Source organism: Plutella xylostella, chromosome 29, assembly GCF_932276165.1.
Source record: "Plutella xylostella chromosome 29, ilPluXylo3.1, whole genome shotgun sequence".
Lineage (NCBI taxonomy): Eukaryota > Metazoa > Arthropoda > Insecta > Lepidoptera > Plutellidae > Plutella > Plutella xylostella.
The window spans coordinates 7203719-7223613 of NC_064009.1; the positions used below are offsets into that span (position 1 = coordinate 7203719).

A 19895-nucleotide genomic window follows, 5' to 3' on the forward strand; every position below is an offset into this window, starting at 1 on the left:
ATGCACTAAACGAGGTAGTAGGTCTATGCACTAAACGAATCGTACCTATCAAATTTTTATCTCATTTTATTTAGCTAAGTTATAAAATTCAATTTAAATTAAGTATCTCTCGGATTTAGCTGGATTTTCCACCCGATATTTTAACCTTTGCCAAGTGAAATAATTCTTTCATCGTTTGTTTCTTACGGAAAGAACTTTACTAGTTCAAGTGAAAATAGAACAACAATGCATGACCTTTTTGCCGAGTTTGAGACAGTTACACCGGATTTGTGGACGAACAATGAGAAAGAATATTTAGAAAAGCTACTCAAATTACCAAATTGGCTACGGGTATGTATAATCTCAGACTAACAGACTGTTTTATTTGAGTATAACCAGCGGTCGATTGATTGACCTTTGTATAACCTTACAGATTCCTTTGATAAACTCGAATGCTTCGCACAACTTGTCGGATGGCGCGCTCGTACGGTTCAGGGGTATGATCCAGGACATGCACAACCCAGAGTTCTTCTTTGAAAGCTTTGAAGTATTCAACACCGCTACAAATGAGTGCAAAATCAAATCTGGAAAGTACAGGGATACTGCTGATGTGCTGGTATGAATCTCAATTACCTATATCACGTTACCAATTTTATGTTACATAGTATAATAGGGAATGGAAAAATCTATTGTTTATAATTTTCATGTGCTCTAAAGTAATTTGAGATTTTAATTCCATGAAATTCTTGCAGGAACATGAGAAAATAAACTACACAGAAAACTTAAAAAGCTCTCAACGTCAAACTATGGTAGTTGTATCCATGCCAGGTTTAAGTGACTGGGCGCAGACAGTGGAAAACCAACAGAATCACTTGAAGCACCTGGAACACCAACCAAACACGTCCAGACGTTGCGCACAGAGCTCCGCAACCAAACTGAAACGCAGTTACAATGATACTGAAGATGATATGGATATGGAAGTGGTTGAGAATGAAACCAAGGAGGCTAGAACTAGTGAACATGTCAATAATGGGGGGAATGTGGTTTCTAGAGAGCATTTATTAAATTTCCCTTTACCAGGTGTCTCAAGCAAATCATGTATTGTCAAGGTGATCATTTTTAAATATCTGATTAGCTTTATGGTTTAGCTTTAGGTTGGATATTTCCATTAAATCTTTATCCCTTCCTTTATCACTTACATACAGGCGACTTGTATGATCTTTATGCATGTTCTAGTCAGTCTTGGGTATACCATCTACTAAATGTTATGTATTCTATTTACAGATTTACAATGAAGATGCAGCACTGAAACTGAATGAAATGGTAGAAGTGATTGGCTTCCTCTCTGTAGACCCGGCTCTTAGCGGAGAGTTCCAGCCCGAAAACAATGCGCTAGTGGAACCTAATGTAGAGAGTGAGGCCGAGCTCATCACACACAATCCACCACCAAGCTTAGTGCCGAGAGTTCACGCTGTTTATGTCAAGAAGTTGGACCACTGTAACCCACTGCTGAAAGATGAATTTGATCAAGGTATGTGTAATCATCTTACTTTTCATTTGAAATATCTCATAAAAAATATGTGTTGCGTATAAATCACTTATTCATTAAATAGTCAAACAGATGGAGATTGTCATACCTTTTTTTTATTGAGTAAAAGGAAAAAATATATATACATAGAATACGTGGTGGACTAGGCCTATTCTATTCTATTCTATTCTATTCTCTGTGGGGGTGTAAGTACCTGCACCTGGCTCTCTCGAGTGGAACCTTTGTGCATATCCCCAAGGTCTAAACTGCCTTCCTAAGCTTGGACCATTTTCCCACCACGCCGGTCCACTGCGGGTTGGTGGGTTCACATATCTAGATGTGCTAAATCTAGATATGCAGGTTTCCTCACGATGTTTTCCTTCACCGTAAGAGCGATGGTATACATTGTACTTAAGTTAAAAGAACTCATTGGTACATGTCAGCGCCGGGATTCGAACCCGCATCTCTTGCGTGAGAAGCGGGCGCTTACCCGACTGAGCTACCACCGCTCCTTGACCTGGACTAGGCCTAAACCCTTCCTTTCTAAGTCTAACTCTAAACCTTCTCGCCTCTATTTTAAGGTGCAGTATTAAGAGAGGCTCAGACAGCACGGGACCATCTACAGAAAGCCCTCAAGGAGCTGCTGCTGGGTGATGAGCTTGCAGCGGAGTATTTGATATGCCACCTTATTGCCAGTGTGTAAGTGTTATTTAGATGAATTACATATTCCATTAAAATATTAATATCAAATAGTGTACCACCAGAATATACATAATACACGTAAATATGGTATAAGGCTTATACTATAAGCCCTGCAAAATGCAATTGCACCTGGCTATAATTTTTTTCAACGTTCTAATTCTTGGCATTATTGTGTTTTGCCATGATATATCGAGCTATGGTGATTTAACTTGAGATGTATTTGAGCCATTACAGAAGTGTGAACATTCTTATCAACATGATGATAATGATCTTCATTTACCAGGTACCTTCGTCAAGACACCCTCACACTGGGCCAGTTCTGCCTCAACATCTCCAACCTGCCTACACAGAGGTACCCGGACTACGCTCAGCAACTGTACAATATCATCAAACAGTTCGTCACCAAGAGCTACTACCTGCCGCTGACTATTGATAATATGAACACTATGTCGCTTTTGCCCAAGTAAGTATAATCTTATATAAAGTTATCTTGTTGGAGATGATCAACCTTGTAGAAGATACCTATAGATACTTTTTTTATATCTTTATAATATGAGTTGATTTGGGATGCAACATAAATACTTACTAACAAATAAATAAAGCAAGCAGAAGTACTATTCACCCGACGTTTTACCAAACAGCTCCAAAATAACATAACAAAACATACAATATATTCCAGAAAAGACTACGAATGCAACCGCCTAACGAGCGGCGTGCTACAGCTCAGTAAAGACACGAACCTAGTGCTCGACGAGACCAAGATGGAGCAGGGCCGTCTGGACGCGACCGGCGTGAACAACATCGCCGCTCTCGGCAACCTCATACAGACGCAGAAAGTGCAGTACGACTTCAAGTATTACAAGATGGACTTTGATTGCGATGTTTGCATACTCATTTTGTCGGAAGGGAAGTCTTTGTTGCCTGTAAGTATAGCTTAATTTTTGCATATTAGTAGTTCTTCTAGAGGTTAACTAAGATTACGGTCTACTACCTACTATGGTATGATCATAATTAAAACTTATCGTGCCAACCATGCTTGGTCTCTTAATGACGTCGATAAACTCGTCCTATCACAGCGCCGTATTTACTATGAATCGCGATAAAGTGACGTTTGACGTTGATATCGGACACGTGCAGCGGGAGCTGGTTTTCAGATTCCTTATTCTAACCCCCTTATTCATAGAAAAGTTACAAAACGTTTTAACTAATAAACTGTTTTGTCCCTCTCCGACAGGGATCAATTTGTTCTTTGACAGAGAGGGACAAAACAGTTTATTAGTTAAAACGTCTTGTAACTTCTCTATGAATAAGGGGGTAAGTTTATAACTATTGATGTTTTTTTCAAAGTGTATTTTTATTTCAGTGCGACTACCACATACCATTGCGGCCTGAAGAATCCTCGCTGAAAATCTTCGATGCCATCGTCGAGGCCGCTACATACTACCTCAAAGAAGACATCATGAATCTCATCAGAACTTTCCTCACTAACATGAAGATGGTGAAATATACGATAAATGATGATTTAAAGGTAACGCTATCCCCACTAATTCCAGATAAAAGCTCGTGTTTGCAGGATACTTGAATGAACTCATTCAAATATACCTTGTGTAACATAAGCGCAAAAATCTTATCAGAATTCTGTTTTGCTTGCTTATCGAGATATGAGTTGAGAGCGAGCGGGATATATTTTTCTGTCACAGCTTGTCAGACGATCTGAGCTATGCATCCTGTCCCGGCTGCATGGCATGTTTATCGACGAAGATAAACATCACTGATTGGTATTGGTTTGAGTTTACGTAAATAAAGATGCCACGGCCGCGTGCTCTATTATACGTTGCCTCCTGGAGCTAATTAATCATACTCAGCTATTTCTTTGTCTCGCAGTTCGTCGAAGAAGACTTCATAGCCATGCGAAGCGCGTCCACAGAACAGAATCCGGTGACAGCAGACGATCTCCACAGATTACTGGTGCTAGCACGGCTGGTCAGCCTCTCTCGAGGGTACGACACTTTGAACAAGGAATGCTGGGACCTCACAAAGAAGATGGAGCAAGAAAGAATAGAGAGAGTGAAGAATAGGGTTGCCACATTACAAGTTTAAGTTTTTATTGTATGTATGTATTAAATATTTTTTACTGTTGTGTCTAGATTTTGTTTTGTTTTAGTTAGTATTTATATGCCTTGTGAAGACAACAAGATAGATAAGTATACCCTCCAGGCGCTAACATTCTGATAAACGAGTTGCACACACATTGCCGAAGAACCGATAGATGCCATGGTGGGGTGGAGTTCTTGAGTGGAGACCACTAACTAGAGACCGTAGATTAGGACACCCTCCGGTTTGCTTGACCTTGGTCAAGTAGCCCTTATACATATAGTGGTTGGATGAGTTAGTTTAGTTAGTTAGTTTTATTTATTACTAGCTGTTCCCGCGCGCTTCGCTTCGCCTTAAAAAGTTTTCCCGTGGGAATTCCGGGATAAAAAGTAGCCTATGTTCTTTCCCAGGGTCTAGACCGTATGTATACCAAATTTCATTCAAATCCGTTCAGTAGTTTTGGCGTGAAAGAGTAACAGACAGACAGACAGACAGACAGACAGACACAGTTACTTTCGCATTTATAATATTAGTTAGGATTATTTTTTATTTATTTTATTTTTTTCTTCTTTTTTTTGTTTATAGTTAGGCTAGGTACCTTTAGTCATAATTTTTCTTAAGTTTAGAATAAGTTATTTAGATTGTATTGTGTACATAGATATTTACAGTTTGATTAAATGAGTGGTTGGATGAGGAATGCCGATATCAAAGTGTTTTAGCGCTCCTTGGGAGAGGTATATGGCCAGCAGTGGGGTGACGATAATGATATAAACACATGCTCTTGCACCAGAAATGTAGCGTGGCGTCGTACAAATGGATAGCCCGTAAATATTTGATCATTTATTAGAAACTAGCTGTTCCCGCGCGCTTCGCTTCGCCTTAAAAAGTTTTCCCGTGGGAATTCCGGGATAAAAAGTAGCCTATGTTCTTTCCCAGGGTCAGGACTGTATGTATACCAAATTTCATTCAAATCCGTTCAGTAGTTTTGGCGTGAAAGAGTAACAGACAGACACAGTTACTTTCGCATTTATAATATTAGTTAGGATAGTACTACTGTAACTTGTCAACTCTGCCAGTGTCTGGGGGTCATCAAAGATCCATTGATGGGTGCATGATAGGTGCCTCATCAAGGTATCAACTATATTATGTACTGTACGGCCGGTAAGTAACTTCATAAATCTGAGCTTTTGTCATTATTATTCTGAGATGTGGATGGATATGTGTGCTTCTGAATTTTTGGTAGTGGTAACCCACAAAAATCTAATGTCAATGTCATAGTGACGTGTAAGTGAAGTGATGTTTCAATTTAGCGTTATTTCAGCGAAATTTTATTGATTTCAATTCAGGTTTATGAATGATATTTGTGAATATAATAAGCTATTCTTATTGTTTTAAATATGTCAGCCAAGAACAAATCGTCTGACATTGCCAATAAAGGTAAAAGCAGCGTATCTTTATGGAAAAGGGCGTTCATTGCTAACGAAGAATGGGACGATAAGGTTAGTTTCGGACTGTATCGAGATTTTCTTGTATAATTTACATTATAATCAAGTTTTCTTCCTCATAATCCTTCTACAGACTGTTATAACTGATTTGTTATAACTTTATAAAAAAAATTGTTTAAAATAACCTATTTTTTTTTTAAATTAACCTAAAACAACTAAGCTTGCCCTGTAATGATTGAATATTCTTATATTTTCCAGGAAGAGTTTCTGGATGTAATTTACTGGATGCGACAGATAATTGGCATAATTTTGGGTCTCTGCTGGGGTTTATTGCCTCTGAAGGGTTTCTTCGGCTTAGTTCTGTAAGTATTGTAATCTTTTCCACTTGATGACTGATTTCTTTTGGACATCAGACGTTAAAAAAACTTCTACATTACTTAACATACATATATGTTATGTATGTGCAATTTTACACAATATACAGTTCCCAACTGAAAAGGCTAATATTGTCATAAATACTTATTTATTTGTAGGCAGCTTTTCTTTTTTGATAGGTATCCTAAGAATTAATTAGTATTTATTAGTTAATTAAAATAGATAATACTTCTGTAAAGTTGTACAAGTGCAGCTCACCTAATTATCCTGAGTAATGAGTTTTACATGCATAGTACTCCACACTCTTGAGTGTAAATCATGTTAACATAAATTTACTTATCTTTAAATTATTTATTTTCAGGTTTGTGTTAGTGAATGCAGCAGTAATTTACGTGTATGTGAGCAACTTCCAGAATATAGATGAAGAGGAATACGGAGGGATGTGGGAAATCACTAAAGAAGGCTTCATGACTTCATTTGCTGGCTTTTTGGTAAGAGTTTACATTATTATAACAATAAAGTGAAACCAAATTTCTAATGCCCACTTTCACTTATGTACAAATATTGCTGCATTGCTTTGACTGTATATGGACAGAAAGTGAAATACCTTACCTTCCTTAGTTTAAAGTTCCTTCATGCAACTGGCCCTAAAATGTCATATTCAAAAAATTAATATGGTTGACTATCCTTGGTGTTAAATTATTATGAGCATTGTATCAAGTTTCTTATCTTATCTTATTTCACAATAAGAATTTCTTAACCTGAAAGTGATTGTGGTTTTTAAGATAACAATACTTCTGAAATATGATCTTTTCTTTGAATTATATACTAACTGATTTACGGATAGGTGAAGTGATGAGCAATAGTTTTATACTATTATAGGTTTTTTACTTCATCAAATTAGTACATGTGGCTAAGTTGGCTAGTGAGTAACTGTAATGAATTAATATACATTATACCTACATAATATACCATTTCATTATCTTTTTTATTTGTTCTTTCAGGTCACATGGATAATAATGTACACAGGTCTCCACTCAGGCAGCTTATTATGAGGCTCAAAGTAGTGAAATAGGCTAACGAAATGAAGATAAATCCTATACTGCCAAGTGTTAGTACAAACGGAGTGTTTCGTTTTTAATTTTAGTCACTAGCTTTACAAATATGGATGGTATGGCAATTTCTTAACATATTATAGTATTTGTAAAGTGTGTCAGACCCTGTTTGTGAGTTTTTTTTTATATAGAAACATGTTGTGTTGATGCCTATCATAATAATATATTGTTTAAATTATTTTAAAATATTACTACAAACACATTTTTTGTTATGTTTACTAAATCGCCTGATTGCGATTAAGGCAAGATTCTATAATCTGGTATTTGTCTTAATGAAACCTGCCCTACTGGCCTTTGTGTGAATGCAATGTTTGTGTTGGATCAATATTTAAGAAACAGAAGCAATAACTCTGTTAGCCTTACATTGTGTATTATCATTTTAAGATAATGATAATGTACATAATATAACACATTGTTGTCATCAAAAAATTGGGTGGACATGAATTCATTTATACCAAAATAAATTAATATCACTATCGTATAGAGTATAGATGTATAGTCAGTAAAAAGGTATTTTAATTTGAGCTAGTTGGATAGTCCATTAGTTAAAAACACTGTTACAAGTGAACATTATATTTACCAATGAACTGAAATGAAATAATCAAACTTGCATAACCTACAATCCTAAGAATATTGAATAAGGTTCAATTTTAGAACAAATACTAGAATGGAATAATTTTTAAATAAAACGTTTTATTTAATTTACAAACATTGCGTTTTCATTTTAGGCGGTTGTCACACTGCTATACATGTAAATGTAAATGTAATTAGGATATGATATGGGCTTTTTACACCTGAAATAAAGATATATTATTATTATTATTATTATACACTATGCTACATGTTGCTTCTCCGAAAGTTAGTCCATTAGTAAAGAAAACACGTCCAGTCCAACACAGAATAAGCATCGTGATGGGTTGCAGTGTGATAACTGCCTTATATAAAATTTTTAGTATCCAAAATCCAAAATCCCGGCTGGGGCAGATATTTGTTTAAACACAGATATTTGTTCTCAGGTCTTGGATGTGCCCGTAAAATGGCAATAGGCCCGCCCCCTATTACATTGGGACTAACATAACACTCTGGCGAAAAGTGGGTGCAGCAATGCACCTCTGCCTACCCCGCAAGGGAGTACATTAGTACAAGGCGTGAGTGCGTGTGTGTGTGTTTTTTTTTTTTTTAGTATCCAAAACCCCCATCCGTCAATAAACAGCCAATCACCACAATCTCAATCATCCCGCCACGTGACCAAAACGTCGTCCGTGCGATATCTCTGCGTGATTGTAGCATCTGCGAAGTCCATTCTGGTCCCGGCGGCGTGGGCCAGCGCGCCGGCGTGCGCGATCATGACGCCGTTGTCGATGCAGAACCGCTCGTCGGTGGCGAACAGTTTGGCGCCGCGCTCCTCGCACATCACGCCCATCATGGCTTGGAGGCGCTCGTTGCAGCCCACTCCGCCGACTATTAGCACCTGGAAATATAAATTGGTTGTTATGATTACTGTGGCGGAATTAGAACAGTTGCCTAAGAAAGGTTGCCGTTGCCACTAATAGCCAGCGCAGACGAGGGACTTTGATCCACTGATACAGATCTCTTATAAATTAAGAGGTACTTTTTGTAGAGATCTATTAAAACGACTGACTAAAGATTCCGACTATTCATAATTAACACAAAGGGCCAGAGGGTTTAAGCTTGTGATAAAGCAATGCACCTCGGCCTTCCAGCTAATCAGTAGAAGGAACTTCTATAATGTTTTAAACTAAGTGAATGATGACTAGGCCATAAATAAATTAAATTACTATAGGTAGGTACTTAGTAAGTACTTATTTCAGTCAACGTTGAATTGCAGAAAGGTCTGTCTGTATACTAACAAAGCAAGACAGCATTACGTTTAAGGTCGACATCAGCTTAAAGTTCCTTTCTGCAACTTAATTACGTATTATCTCAACGCAAGTACCTCATCAGAGCCGCAGTGCGCCATGGCCCGCTCGGTGATCTCGATGAGCATGGCGAACAATGTCTCCTGCAGAGAGAAGCACAGGTCCTCGGGGGAGTAGTCTTTGAGTAAGTCGTCGATCTTGTCCTCCATGTAAGAAAGGATGCCAGAGAAACTCACATCCATGCCTGAAAACCATACAACATTTAAATCATTTACCAAGTTTACCAACTTAGGTTTAATGATAGCACTCATTAAATTTCCTATTCAAACTTTAAAGTACTTAGATTTAATATGTATACTTATTAAAAAGATATCTATTTAGTCAGATTCTCCTTTTCTATGCTAGAGTTCTAACTCAAAACCCAGGATTCAGATGAATCCACTATAGCTCCTTTCACTATCCTTATCCATTTATGACTAAACGGATGATACCTTTGACACAGTAAGGTAACTGAAGATATTTGTTTCCTTTTTTAGCAGCTTGCTCAATGTTGTAGCCGGGGCTGGGTGCGTTGGACAGCTTTAACACTCTTGCAAATCTAAAAAAAACAAATAATTGCAAAATTAAAGTAAATGCCAATGGTGTTTATTGGATATTTTGTGCAATAGTGAACACAAGAGTCAGTTATATTTATATATTTATATATATTTTATATCCCTTCACTGGAAACCTTTTATTTCACACAAATTTTTAGGCAGTTTGCATTACTTATTAGTTACAATTAGGTACTTATTGTATAATTTTTTTTTACAATATACTATGCTCACCTGTCAAGACAGTTCCCCACTGCAATATCTATAGTTTCTCCAAATATCCTGTATCTCTGTCTGGAGTATGCAATGACCTGGGTGTTTCCTCCACTCACATACAATACTGTTGGATTGTTTGCTTTTGTTATTAGCCTTCCCATTTCTATATCTGAATACTTTTTAAGGGAAATATCGCTTTTGTTTTGTTAGTGATTCACCACAAGCTATCTAATAATAATAATACTAAGTATGCAATTTTTGGCTGCTGATCATCAGTCAAAAAACTTCCACCCAAATACAGCAGCACTACAATCTGAGTGCAGGAAATATACCCTACATCAATATATCAATAGTATTTTAAAGGATACGTCCAATGCAATGGTTAACGCCGAGAATTGGTTTATTCCATAGTTTAGCACATGTCCGAGCTACAATAGCACAGACGGATAACGGGGCCCCCATTCCCGGGCCTTTTGTGTAGCAAACAACATCAATCTCTTGTGGAGAGATCCCCGACTGTTCCAGCGCCTCTTGAAGCACATTATGAATGTTTTGCTGATGGTGCTCAGCTGTTTCTCTGGGAAGAAACCCTGTAATTTGTATTGAATTGGTTCTAATTAACCTCATATTTTATTTCATAACAAAAAAGGGAAAATTGAGGCTTTTATGCAACAATATTGTCATTCAATATTGTATAAAAGTAAAGCTAAATGCTATAAATAGTATGCGGTAGAATATGTAATGTAATATATTCACGTAAATAAGCAAAAAACATACAAACCTTCTCCGGGTGGGGTTATGTATGTTCTCCTGCAATTGGCCAGAATTTCACCATCTTTGACTATCCCAATACCAAGTTTATTTGCACTTCCTTCAAATCCGATCGCTATAACCATCCTGAAATGGACTTTAATTTAAAAAAAACTAAAATATTTGTTGAAGATTTGTTGTGTTTACAAATAAAATAGCCGGAAACGGAAATATCAACTATAGTCTATGGGAAATGTCAATGGAAAACCCACAGAGTAAAATATTCTAAGAATGATTTTTATTCTTCTGAGGTATAAAAGAAGAAAACTTTATCCAAAGAAGAGGGTGGCTGAGTGGGCCCAATGGTGAAATTCAACCATAGAACAATGCGGTCTCGGGCGTAATAAATTATCTAATCTAATGGAAGATTAACAAAATGAAGGATCAATATTTCTGCCACACCAACCCATTATACCCCATCCACACGCTCGGCGAACAATGGCAAACAGCAAACACTGACGTGTGGATGGGTGTTTGTCGTTGTTTGCCTGTTTGTGTTTGTGTTCGCCAGTGTTCGGCATCGGTGTCGGTTTTTCTTGCCAGATCAAAGGATGTTCGGCAAACAGTTTCCTACGTATCCACACGTCTGGCAGCGGTCAGTATGCGCGCTAGCATTGTGGGAGGCGGACGTATCAACTTGCTACACTTTTTCGTTGGCGCGCAAAGCGTAAAAATGCGCTACGATTCTGTAATTTTTGGAGGCTTATCAAAATAAAAATATGAAACAAATTAAAGCCCAAATAAAGCAGTACATTGTACGATTTCTATGTATTTTTAACCGACTTCAATAAAAGGAGGAGGTTCTCAATTCGTCGGGTTTTTTTTTATGTATGTTCACCGATTACTCCGCCGTTTATGAACCGATTTTGAAAATTCTTTTTTTGTTGTATTGGGTTAAGCTCCCAGGTGGTCCCATTTATTTCAGAATTTTATCTCACCCCTAAGGGTGGGTAAAGGGGTAAAAACAGGGTATGAATTTCCATTTTGGACACATATTAACCGATTCTAATGAAATTACACACACACACACTCACGCCTTGTACTAATGTACTCCCTTGCGGGGTAGGCAGAGGTGCATTGCTGCACCCACTTTTCGCCAGAGTGTTATGTTAGTCCCAATGTAATAGGGGGCGGGCCTATTGCCATTTTACGGGCACATCCAAGACCCGAGAACAAATATCTGTGTTTAAACAAATATCTGCCCCAGCCGGGAATCGAACCCGGGACCATCGGCTCAGTAGTCAGGGTCACTAACCACTACGCCATTCGGTCGTCTAATGAAATTAAGAACGTAAATATAGTTTTTATAACAAAAAAATATGATGGTGACCTTGAGCTGATCTGATGATGGAAACGGAAGTCAGTCAAGGGAACTCCTCAACGGTATATAGCAACTACCTCGTGTTTGGGCTTGAATGATTCGTATTGATTAGTAGGACGTTTTGGTATCATTTGCATCTTACTAAAACTATAAAAACTAAAAACTATAAAATAATAATTAAAAAGAAGAAGTCGGTTTTTATTTTTTTTAATTATTGTTATTATCCCACCAGCATCTTTGCTTTCTTATTTTCCTTTTTTCTTTCTCTTGCTTTAATTTATATAATAGAAATATGTCAACCCGAAAGTAATAGCTCGTCGTCCGCCGTGTTTGCCGGTTCGGAATTTTATGAGCGTTCGCCGAGCATGTGGATGGCTGTTTGTGTTCGGTGATTGTGTTTGGTGTTTGTGACTTTGTTTGCAAACAGCAAGCGTATGGATGGGGCTTTACGTTTTTCTCTATGCACCACGATAGCCGCGGCGCACTCACAGGGGTGGCGCTTTAATAATTATTATTTATTTCAAATAGATTTTATATTTGATGCTATTTCGTAAGTACAGTCGCACCGACTAATAAGAAATAAAACTAATCTGAATATTATGGGATTTTTATTGGCACTGTAAGCTTATAATAAGTAGGTCTAAATATGGTGTAAATGCTTTAAGCGTCTACGTTGACCACCTCTTCATTTACCTCATCTACAAAATCAGCCAACATATCTTCAACAGTGACGCCTTCATCACCATCGGCAATTTTAACAATGATTGTACTTTCTGCTATATTTTCTTTAGGGTCAGCATGACCATTTGTTAAAACTACCTCTGTTTCCTCTTCTATACCATTAAGTTTAGGTTCAAAGAGTTTTACTTCAATTTCCTCACTTTTCTTCTGTGAAACATCTTGAGAACTCTTCAACTGTTGTCCACAAGTTATGTGTATGTCATCAGTTTCATTAGTGCTTGGTAGGTTCTCATCATCCATTTTCTCTAAGACCGTCACTTTGTTCTTCCCAGTATTTGGAAAGTCATAAGCTACTTCTAAGTATTTTGGACTAGCTTCATCATCTATTGTTTCGACTGACTCGTCCACTGGTAACTGCGTTGTTGCATCGTAAATGGCACTGCTAGTGTTTACTGCTACAGCAGGGTCAATTTCTTCATTAATATCTCCATTTACTACATCAATTTCATTGATATCTGGGCTTTCGTTTGATTTTCCATCAATGTCATCAACTTCTATGGCCACCTCTGCTACTTCGCCTGTAGATTCAGCATTGCTCTCAGAGTTCTCTCGTATTTCCACTGAGTCTTGGCTACTGACGCTGATCTTGTCGTCAACATCTTCTGAGAGTCGTGCTTTCTTCCTGGAAGGCTCATCCACTATTGTTATTACTTCTTCTGCGTCACCATTAGGCGGCATTCTGAAAAAAAGGATGAAATATTGTTGGATAATTCATAATACTGCATTATGAGAGAGTTATATCAACAAAAAATATTTCTATTTGGCAGTCTAAACGAGAGACGTCAGGATGGATGTATGTATGTACGTAAACCATTATAAACCTAATCTTTCTGATCTGAATGTAGATTGTAGGCAATCCCTGTCGCTTATGCAAGTGTTGCCAAAATGATACTCATCAACCTTGTAGGCCACTAACACATTAAATCCCATAAACCCTACAATTCACTACAAATACGTGAACTTTCACTCCAAAAACTCACTTATCCGGTCCCAAAAGCGCCTCCAACGCTGCCCTATTCCGCTCCGACACGGTCTTCACCGCTGCCGGCTCCTTGCTCTCAGCGGGCGCCTCGATCGCGAAGTTCAAGGAAGGAGGCGAGCAGTGCAGGTGCAGACGGATGTTGAGCAGCGCTTGCGAGCAGATGCGGGATATCTGGAGAGAGACGGTTTTTGTTAGTGTGGTTATGTTTTCAATTTTTTATAGGTAAGTAGTACGTATACTTCGAAAAAGCGTTCGCTTGTGGCGTAAGTTGATTTCTTTTTAGCATGCGCGCGGCAAGGAGCTTTTACATACATTTCTCATGCTCTATATAACTTACAAATACAACAACGGTAAGAAGTCGCAGCACAAAGTATACTAACACAAATCAACCAACAATTCACCAAAAATACCAAAATTCGACCATTTACAACCCAAATTATTGTTCTGTTCTGTATCTGTTCCCGCCAAAAATAAATTCACAGAGTAAAATTTTCATAGTTTTTAAAAACTTTTCTGGACAAAGCTATGAACATACACTCATACAGCCAGCCCATCTTTAATATCTTCCCCTTTACTCACCTCCTCGTGCGGCGAGTGCACCCCGTCGCTGTATATCTGCAGGCAGTGCTGCGTGGGGGGCGGCGCGGTGGGCGGCGCGGCGATACGGGCAGCGTCCAGCGCGCGGCACAGCGCCACGCCGCGGCGACACGGCAGCTGCGAGAGGGCCGCGCTGCACCGGACTAGCGCGGTTTGGAGGAGCTGAGGTTGGGTGAAATGTTCGACAAATGTTACAATGGGAGTTAGTAGAGACTTTATTTAATTGGAAGTGCACCAACGAATGCATTTAATTAAAACTAAGAAAAGAACTATCCAACTATTTCTGCCTAGAACTTTAGAGAATATTTTTTTTATGGAACGACTTTTCGATGGCTACGAACTTACATGAATACAACCTGACTTGCATTCTGCTTTTTAATCATAAGAATATTTTATTATATGTGTTTATACTCTTAACATGTCGTGGACGGCATTATAGCGATTATAAAATTAATAGAAGGGGCTAAAAATATTCTGAAACACTGACCTTATGTGCAGACGGTTTCAAGAATGTTCCACATACGGTTAGGAAGATTTCAATACACTCTAAAGCCGCTATAGCCACCTCGTCCGCTGATTCATCAGATCTGAAAATAGCAACAAAATTTAATTATAACGCAATATTTTAATCAATCAATTTTTACTATCTAAGAAGAAGACATTGACTGCACAAGGGATAATAGTCGTAATGTAACTCACAATAAGGTCTTGTTCTTCTCGCCCGGCATGTGGCTGGCGATGTTGCTGTCCATCAGCATTGAGTTGGCCAGTTTCCTCTTCGCTTTTTTGCTCATGTTCTTTGTGGGTTGACTGCTCATCTGAAATTGACACAGTTTATATTGTAAGGCAAGCTACATCAGAAAGGAACCCTTTTTCATTTGCCGGTGGAGTGCCAGTTTTTTTACTATTCGAACAGTAAACGCATTAAGGCAAAAGGAACGCCTTTCACCTCGCCGCGCCGTCGGCGTTCGCGAGCTTGTCCCGAGCGAGGTGCTGTGATCTTTAGTATGGCGCGGTAGAGTCGTCATGTAGCGTTTACTGCTTGAACCGAGAAAAATGCTTTTCACTTTGATCAATATGGTTGTTACAGTCTCATGTCTCATTCAGCAGAATTTGTAAACCAGACTGTACTCACAGTAAGTTGTATTGTCTTGGCAGTAGGGGTGATATCTTCGACCGCCCTGGTGACGAGCTCATCTGGCCAGGTCCCTGACGCCTTGTGTGTCTTGAGGCGAGACAGCCAGCTTGACAGCGACCTGTACGCTTGGCAACGGATCTCCCTGGGTTGAGGTTGAGGGGAAAATGTATAAGAGTTAGTACAGGAGTAAAATTATTAGGTTACATCAAATTATGTACTACGACTAAAGCGAAGTCGCCTAACATAGTGAAAAACGGTAATTGACTTTATATTTGTCTTGGTAGCACGTACGAGGCTTTGATCGTTTGTCCCTTGGCTGGAATCGGATTTTAAAAATCACATTTATCTGTATGTTTGTACGAAAGAGTTGTATCTGTGCACCACCTAAGACATAAACCATACTTAAGTTTACACAAGAGGCATATAGGCTAGGCACTAGCTGTTCCCGCGAGCTTCGCTTCGCCTTAAAAAGTTTTCCCGTGGGAATTCCAGGATAAAAAGTATCCCATGTTCTTTCTCTACCATCTGGTCATCTGGTCTAGACCATATGTATACCAAATTTCATTCAAATCCGTTCAGTAGTTTTGGCGTGAAAGAGTAACAGACAAACAGACAGACAGACGGAAGGAAAGGAAGTTAGGATTAGGATAAGCGAAAAGTATTTTACCTAGTCTCATCACTCGGGTTCTCAGCTGTCCACCTGATAGTCTGCATCGCCAATCGGATCATCAAAGGAGAGAATGGAATCAGGTTTGATCCCAAGCTGAAAGCAAAAAAATATATATTTAGTACATACATTACGCTGTAGGATTATGGCGGTTTTCAAGATAAGAAACGAATTAAGTAGAGAACTTTATATTTAGTTTATAAACATTTTACGACCTATAAATCACAACAAATAATAAATACTCACCAAGCAGCCATAGCATCTAAAGTCCTAAGAGCCTGTGTCTTGATCAGTGCCAGCTGCGTCCCAGACAAGGTTTGGTTGGAGCCGCTAGATGCAGTCAGGGCCCGGACTGTCACATCAAATATTGTTTGTGGCCTGATTGGCTTTGCTACTGGATACACTTCTCTGTGGGACAAACAATTAAAAATAATTAGTAAAGGAGATAATTTAATTCTTCTCACAAAACATACCTTCGTAATACCTAATAAATAAGGCAAAGATAGTACTTATTAAAATCACAGCAATTTAATTAGAATAATGGGATATTCAAATGTTGGTGACTAACATAACTTACATTTGATTGACCACCATACCAGAAGGGCTAGCATGGGGCGCATTTAAGATATGCAAAAGTTTAGCATCGCGCTCACAAGCAGCCTCAAGAGTGAGCACGATGGAGAACTTTTGTCATGTCTTAATTGCGCCCCGTGCTAGCCCTTCATATACCACTACAAGAACAATAAAACAATACTCACACGAGCATAGCTTGTATAAACACGAACACGTTCCTGAGCCGCGTGCACAGCAGCTCGTTCTTCTCCTCAGTAGAGGGACTGTGTGCCGAGACATCCTTCAGCTTGGACAGAGCTACAGACAGCGGCGATGTTGGAGGCACACTGTCTGAATCATTCTATAACAATAAGGTTGCAAATATTATTTGTTTAGGGAAAAGTCCACTTTTCAACTAAGTATTCAAAAGTGGAAACACTTATTTATTTAAAATGACTTAATAAATACTATTAATATTATTGAACTTTAGATATGATGCGCTGTGGACAGTTGTTTTTAACCGACTTCAAAAAAAGGAGGAGGTTCTCAATTCGTCGGGATCTTTTTTTTTTTTTATATTTTTTTTTATGTATGTTCACCGATTACTCCGCCGTTTATGAACCGATTTTGAAAATTCTTTTTTTGTTGTATTGGGTTGAGCTCCCAGGTGGTCCCATTTTTTTTTCAGAATTTTATCTCACCCCCAAGGGTGTGTAAAGGGGTAAAAACAGGGTATGAATTTCCATTTTGGGCACATGTTAACCGATTCTAATGAAATTAAGAACGTAAATATAGTTATTATAACAAAAAAATATGATGGTGACCTTGAGCTGATCTGATGATGGAAACGGAAGGCAGTCAGGGGTACTCCTCAACGGTATATAGCAACTACTTCGTGTTTAGGCTTGAATGATTCGTATTGATTCGTAGGACTTTTTGGTATCATTTGCACCTTACTTTTGATTGAAAATTATTGCAAATAAACTAAAAACTATAAAATAAAATAATAATTAAAAAAATTAAAAAACCGACTTTAAAAAAACCACTAAAATGTAAGAAATAATTTAAGGTTTACACAAATTCTACTCGTATGTGACAGTACAAATATACCTAAGCAGGAACTGTTCTTTTTTGAAGTTGGTGCCATATTTCTTCAGATTACTTTGTCACCGCACCAACATCAAAAAAGAACAGTTCCTGCTTAGGTATATTTGTACTGTCACATACGAGTAGAATTTGTGTAAACCTTAAATTATTTCTTACATTTTAGTGGTTTTTTGAAGTCGGTTTTTTATAATGTAAGCAGTTTTTTTATTTGTACAATCAAGAATATATTCCAACTATTTTGTTCATCAGTTTTACTCTTAGGTAGTTATTATTGTTAGCAATAAAACTATCCTTGGCCGGAAAATAATAACTCAGTAAGATTATAGTACAGACAGAGGACAGAGTCTCTGAGCAGCCACTTTCAATAGCTAGTTGTCCTATTCATAAGTAAATGAAATCTTACCTGATAATAGCCCCCATTCTTCAGCACATCATTGGTAAATATTGCCCCAATGAGGGAGTGAGCTGATCTGCACAACAGCTCCATCTGTTCCCTCCAGCTAGTCTTAGGAGTAGCTGTCTTTTCTTGTGATGGTCGCACCTGATATTAGAGGGACATGTTAAGGAAACCTCAAGAAGAATAACTAATAATTATAATGTGGAGTGAGGCAATAGACTCAAAAGGTATCTCTTTTAAAAGATATGTTTATATGAATTTGACTGTAGTGCTTTTATAGGTCCTAAGAATCTTTACAAAGTCATACCCATGGAAAGAAGTTCAAGAAATTTAAACTATAGGAGTTATGCAAAGGTCCCACACAAGTGAGAAAGATGCAGCAACAAATTCCTCTACCAATATGGAACATAACAAAGTATTTTAAAGATAATAAAAGAATATTACCTGTTGTAGAGCATGTCCACATTTGGCTGCTTCAATGACATTGTAATAATTTTTTGTGTCCAAAAAGTTTGTCAAGAATGTCTCAATTGTGTTTCGATGTGTCATGCAATATTTTGGGAATCTGAAATCAAAGTATATTCCAAGAGTCACCATGGGGTATTCAAGAACATGTACTTATGAGTAATGAAGGACTGTGGGCACTGTTAAAGCAGGAGGAAGATGTAATAACTTCATGAAAGTACAGAATTATACTGCTATATGTACTCCATTACAGCATGCTAAGTTGTACAGTGATATTATCAGGCAGAGGTGCTCTTTTGACAGGTGATTCTTTGAAATTTATAGCTGTTGTTTTATGAGTTGTAACTCATAAGGGATTGAACTACTGGGGTACTGGGCATCATTCAGACCTTTGAAAGACCTGATAACTTTGTTAAAATGTCTGTGTTTAAACAAATATCTCTTAACATTCAAAGAGCCAAAATTAAACTAGTAAAAGGTTTACAGTTTCAGTGTAAAATTGAAACCAACGAGTTTATCTACATTACATACATGTTAAATGAATTGGTACCTGTTGATAACATATTCTAGGGCTCTCAGCCACTGACTGCTGCCCACTTCAATGTGTTTGGGTAAGTTTTGAAAGAACACGGATAACACATCTTTAACTGCATCACTGTTATGGGGGTCAACCTCCCTGATTTTATTCAATATTTGACCTGAAAGATACAATGAAAACATGGCAATCATAAATCAATATAACCTCAGCAACACTTTGAAACTAACCAATTGAAGTTTAAAAAGTTATCACTACTAAGTAATAATGGTTAAACCTACTCATTTTTATTAGAAGTTATACCCAGATAATCAAATATAGGTAAGTATAATTTTAATTTGTAAACTTTGGTTTTGCCGACTCCATGTGATATTTTTCAGGGCCAATCAGGCCACTGAAAAGTGAAAACTTATCAATGTCAAGAAAACTGTCAACTCAGTTTTGTAAATTAATCTGTGTTTCTTGGAGTTTTAGAATAAGGCGTTCATTGTATCTTGCCTTATCTTCCATACTTGGTTTACACTTTTACATGAACAAAATTTATTTAGCATTGAAGAAGCCTTCAATATGAAGATTTTATCTCGCATATTCTATCCCATTATCGTTGGGGATTGTTGAGGAAAGGTGGATGATAAAAATATCACAGAGTACATTGT

General features: G+C 37.8%; 4 protein-coding genes across 4 annotated transcripts; 2 read left to right on the forward strand and 2 right to left on the reverse strand.

Moving 5' to 3' along the window:
• Window positions 1-55: 55 nt before the first annotated feature.
• Window positions 56-4352, forward strand: LOC105398122 (mini-chromosome maintenance complex-binding protein). The gene is made up of 9 exons (XM_038119130.2): window positions 56-330; window positions 413-595; window positions 732-1088; window positions 1264-1510; window positions 2089-2206; window positions 2493-2672; window positions 2889-3132; window positions 3573-3737; window positions 4094-4352. Exons 1-9 carry the CDS (start codon window positions 226-228, stop codon window positions 4307-4309), a joined length of 1815 nt encoding a protein of 604 aa, XP_037975058.2. The 5' UTR covers window positions 56-225; the 3' UTR covers window positions 4310-4352.
• Window positions 4353-5577: 1225 nt separating this feature from the next.
• Window positions 5578-7947, forward strand: LOC105398121 (respirasome Complex Assembly Factor 1). The gene is made up of 4 exons (XM_011570175.3): window positions 5578-5802; window positions 6007-6110; window positions 6485-6614; window positions 7128-7947. Exons 1-4 carry the CDS (start codon window positions 5701-5703, stop codon window positions 7176-7178), a joined length of 387 nt encoding a protein of 128 aa, XP_011568477.1. The 5' UTR covers window positions 5578-5700; the 3' UTR covers window positions 7179-7947.
• On the reverse strand, window positions 7127-10909 carry LOC105398120 (tRNA N6-adenosine threonylcarbamoyltransferase). The gene is made up of 7 exons (XM_048631705.1): window positions 10709-10909; window positions 10296-10517; window positions 9946-10096; window positions 9610-9716; window positions 9196-9362; window positions 8430-8709; window positions 7127-8199 (listed from the first exon to the last, which is right to left on the reverse strand). The coding sequence occupies exons 1-6, from the start codon at window positions 10821-10823 to the stop codon at window positions 8467-8469; spliced, it is 1005 nt and encodes a 334-aa protein (XP_048487662.1). The 5' UTR covers window positions 10824-10909; the 3' UTR covers window positions 7127-8199; window positions 8430-8466.
• A 1740-nt stretch (window positions 10910-12649) lies between these two features.
• On the reverse strand, window positions 12650-19624 carry LOC105398119 (proline-, glutamic acid- and leucine-rich protein 1). The gene is made up of 13 exons (XM_048631781.1): window positions 19521-19624; window positions 19255-19402; window positions 18684-18804; window positions 18246-18383; window positions 16942-17096; window positions 16430-16591; window positions 16184-16279; window positions 15514-15658; window positions 15078-15196; window positions 14866-14965; window positions 14361-14540; window positions 13780-13952; window positions 12650-13478 (listed from the first exon to the last, which is right to left on the reverse strand). The coding sequence occupies exons 1-13, from the start codon at window positions 19522-19524 to the stop codon at window positions 12719-12721; spliced, it is 2301 nt and encodes a 766-aa protein (XP_048487738.1). The 5' UTR covers window positions 19525-19624; the 3' UTR covers window positions 12650-12718.
• Window positions 19625-19895: the final 271 nt, after the last annotated feature.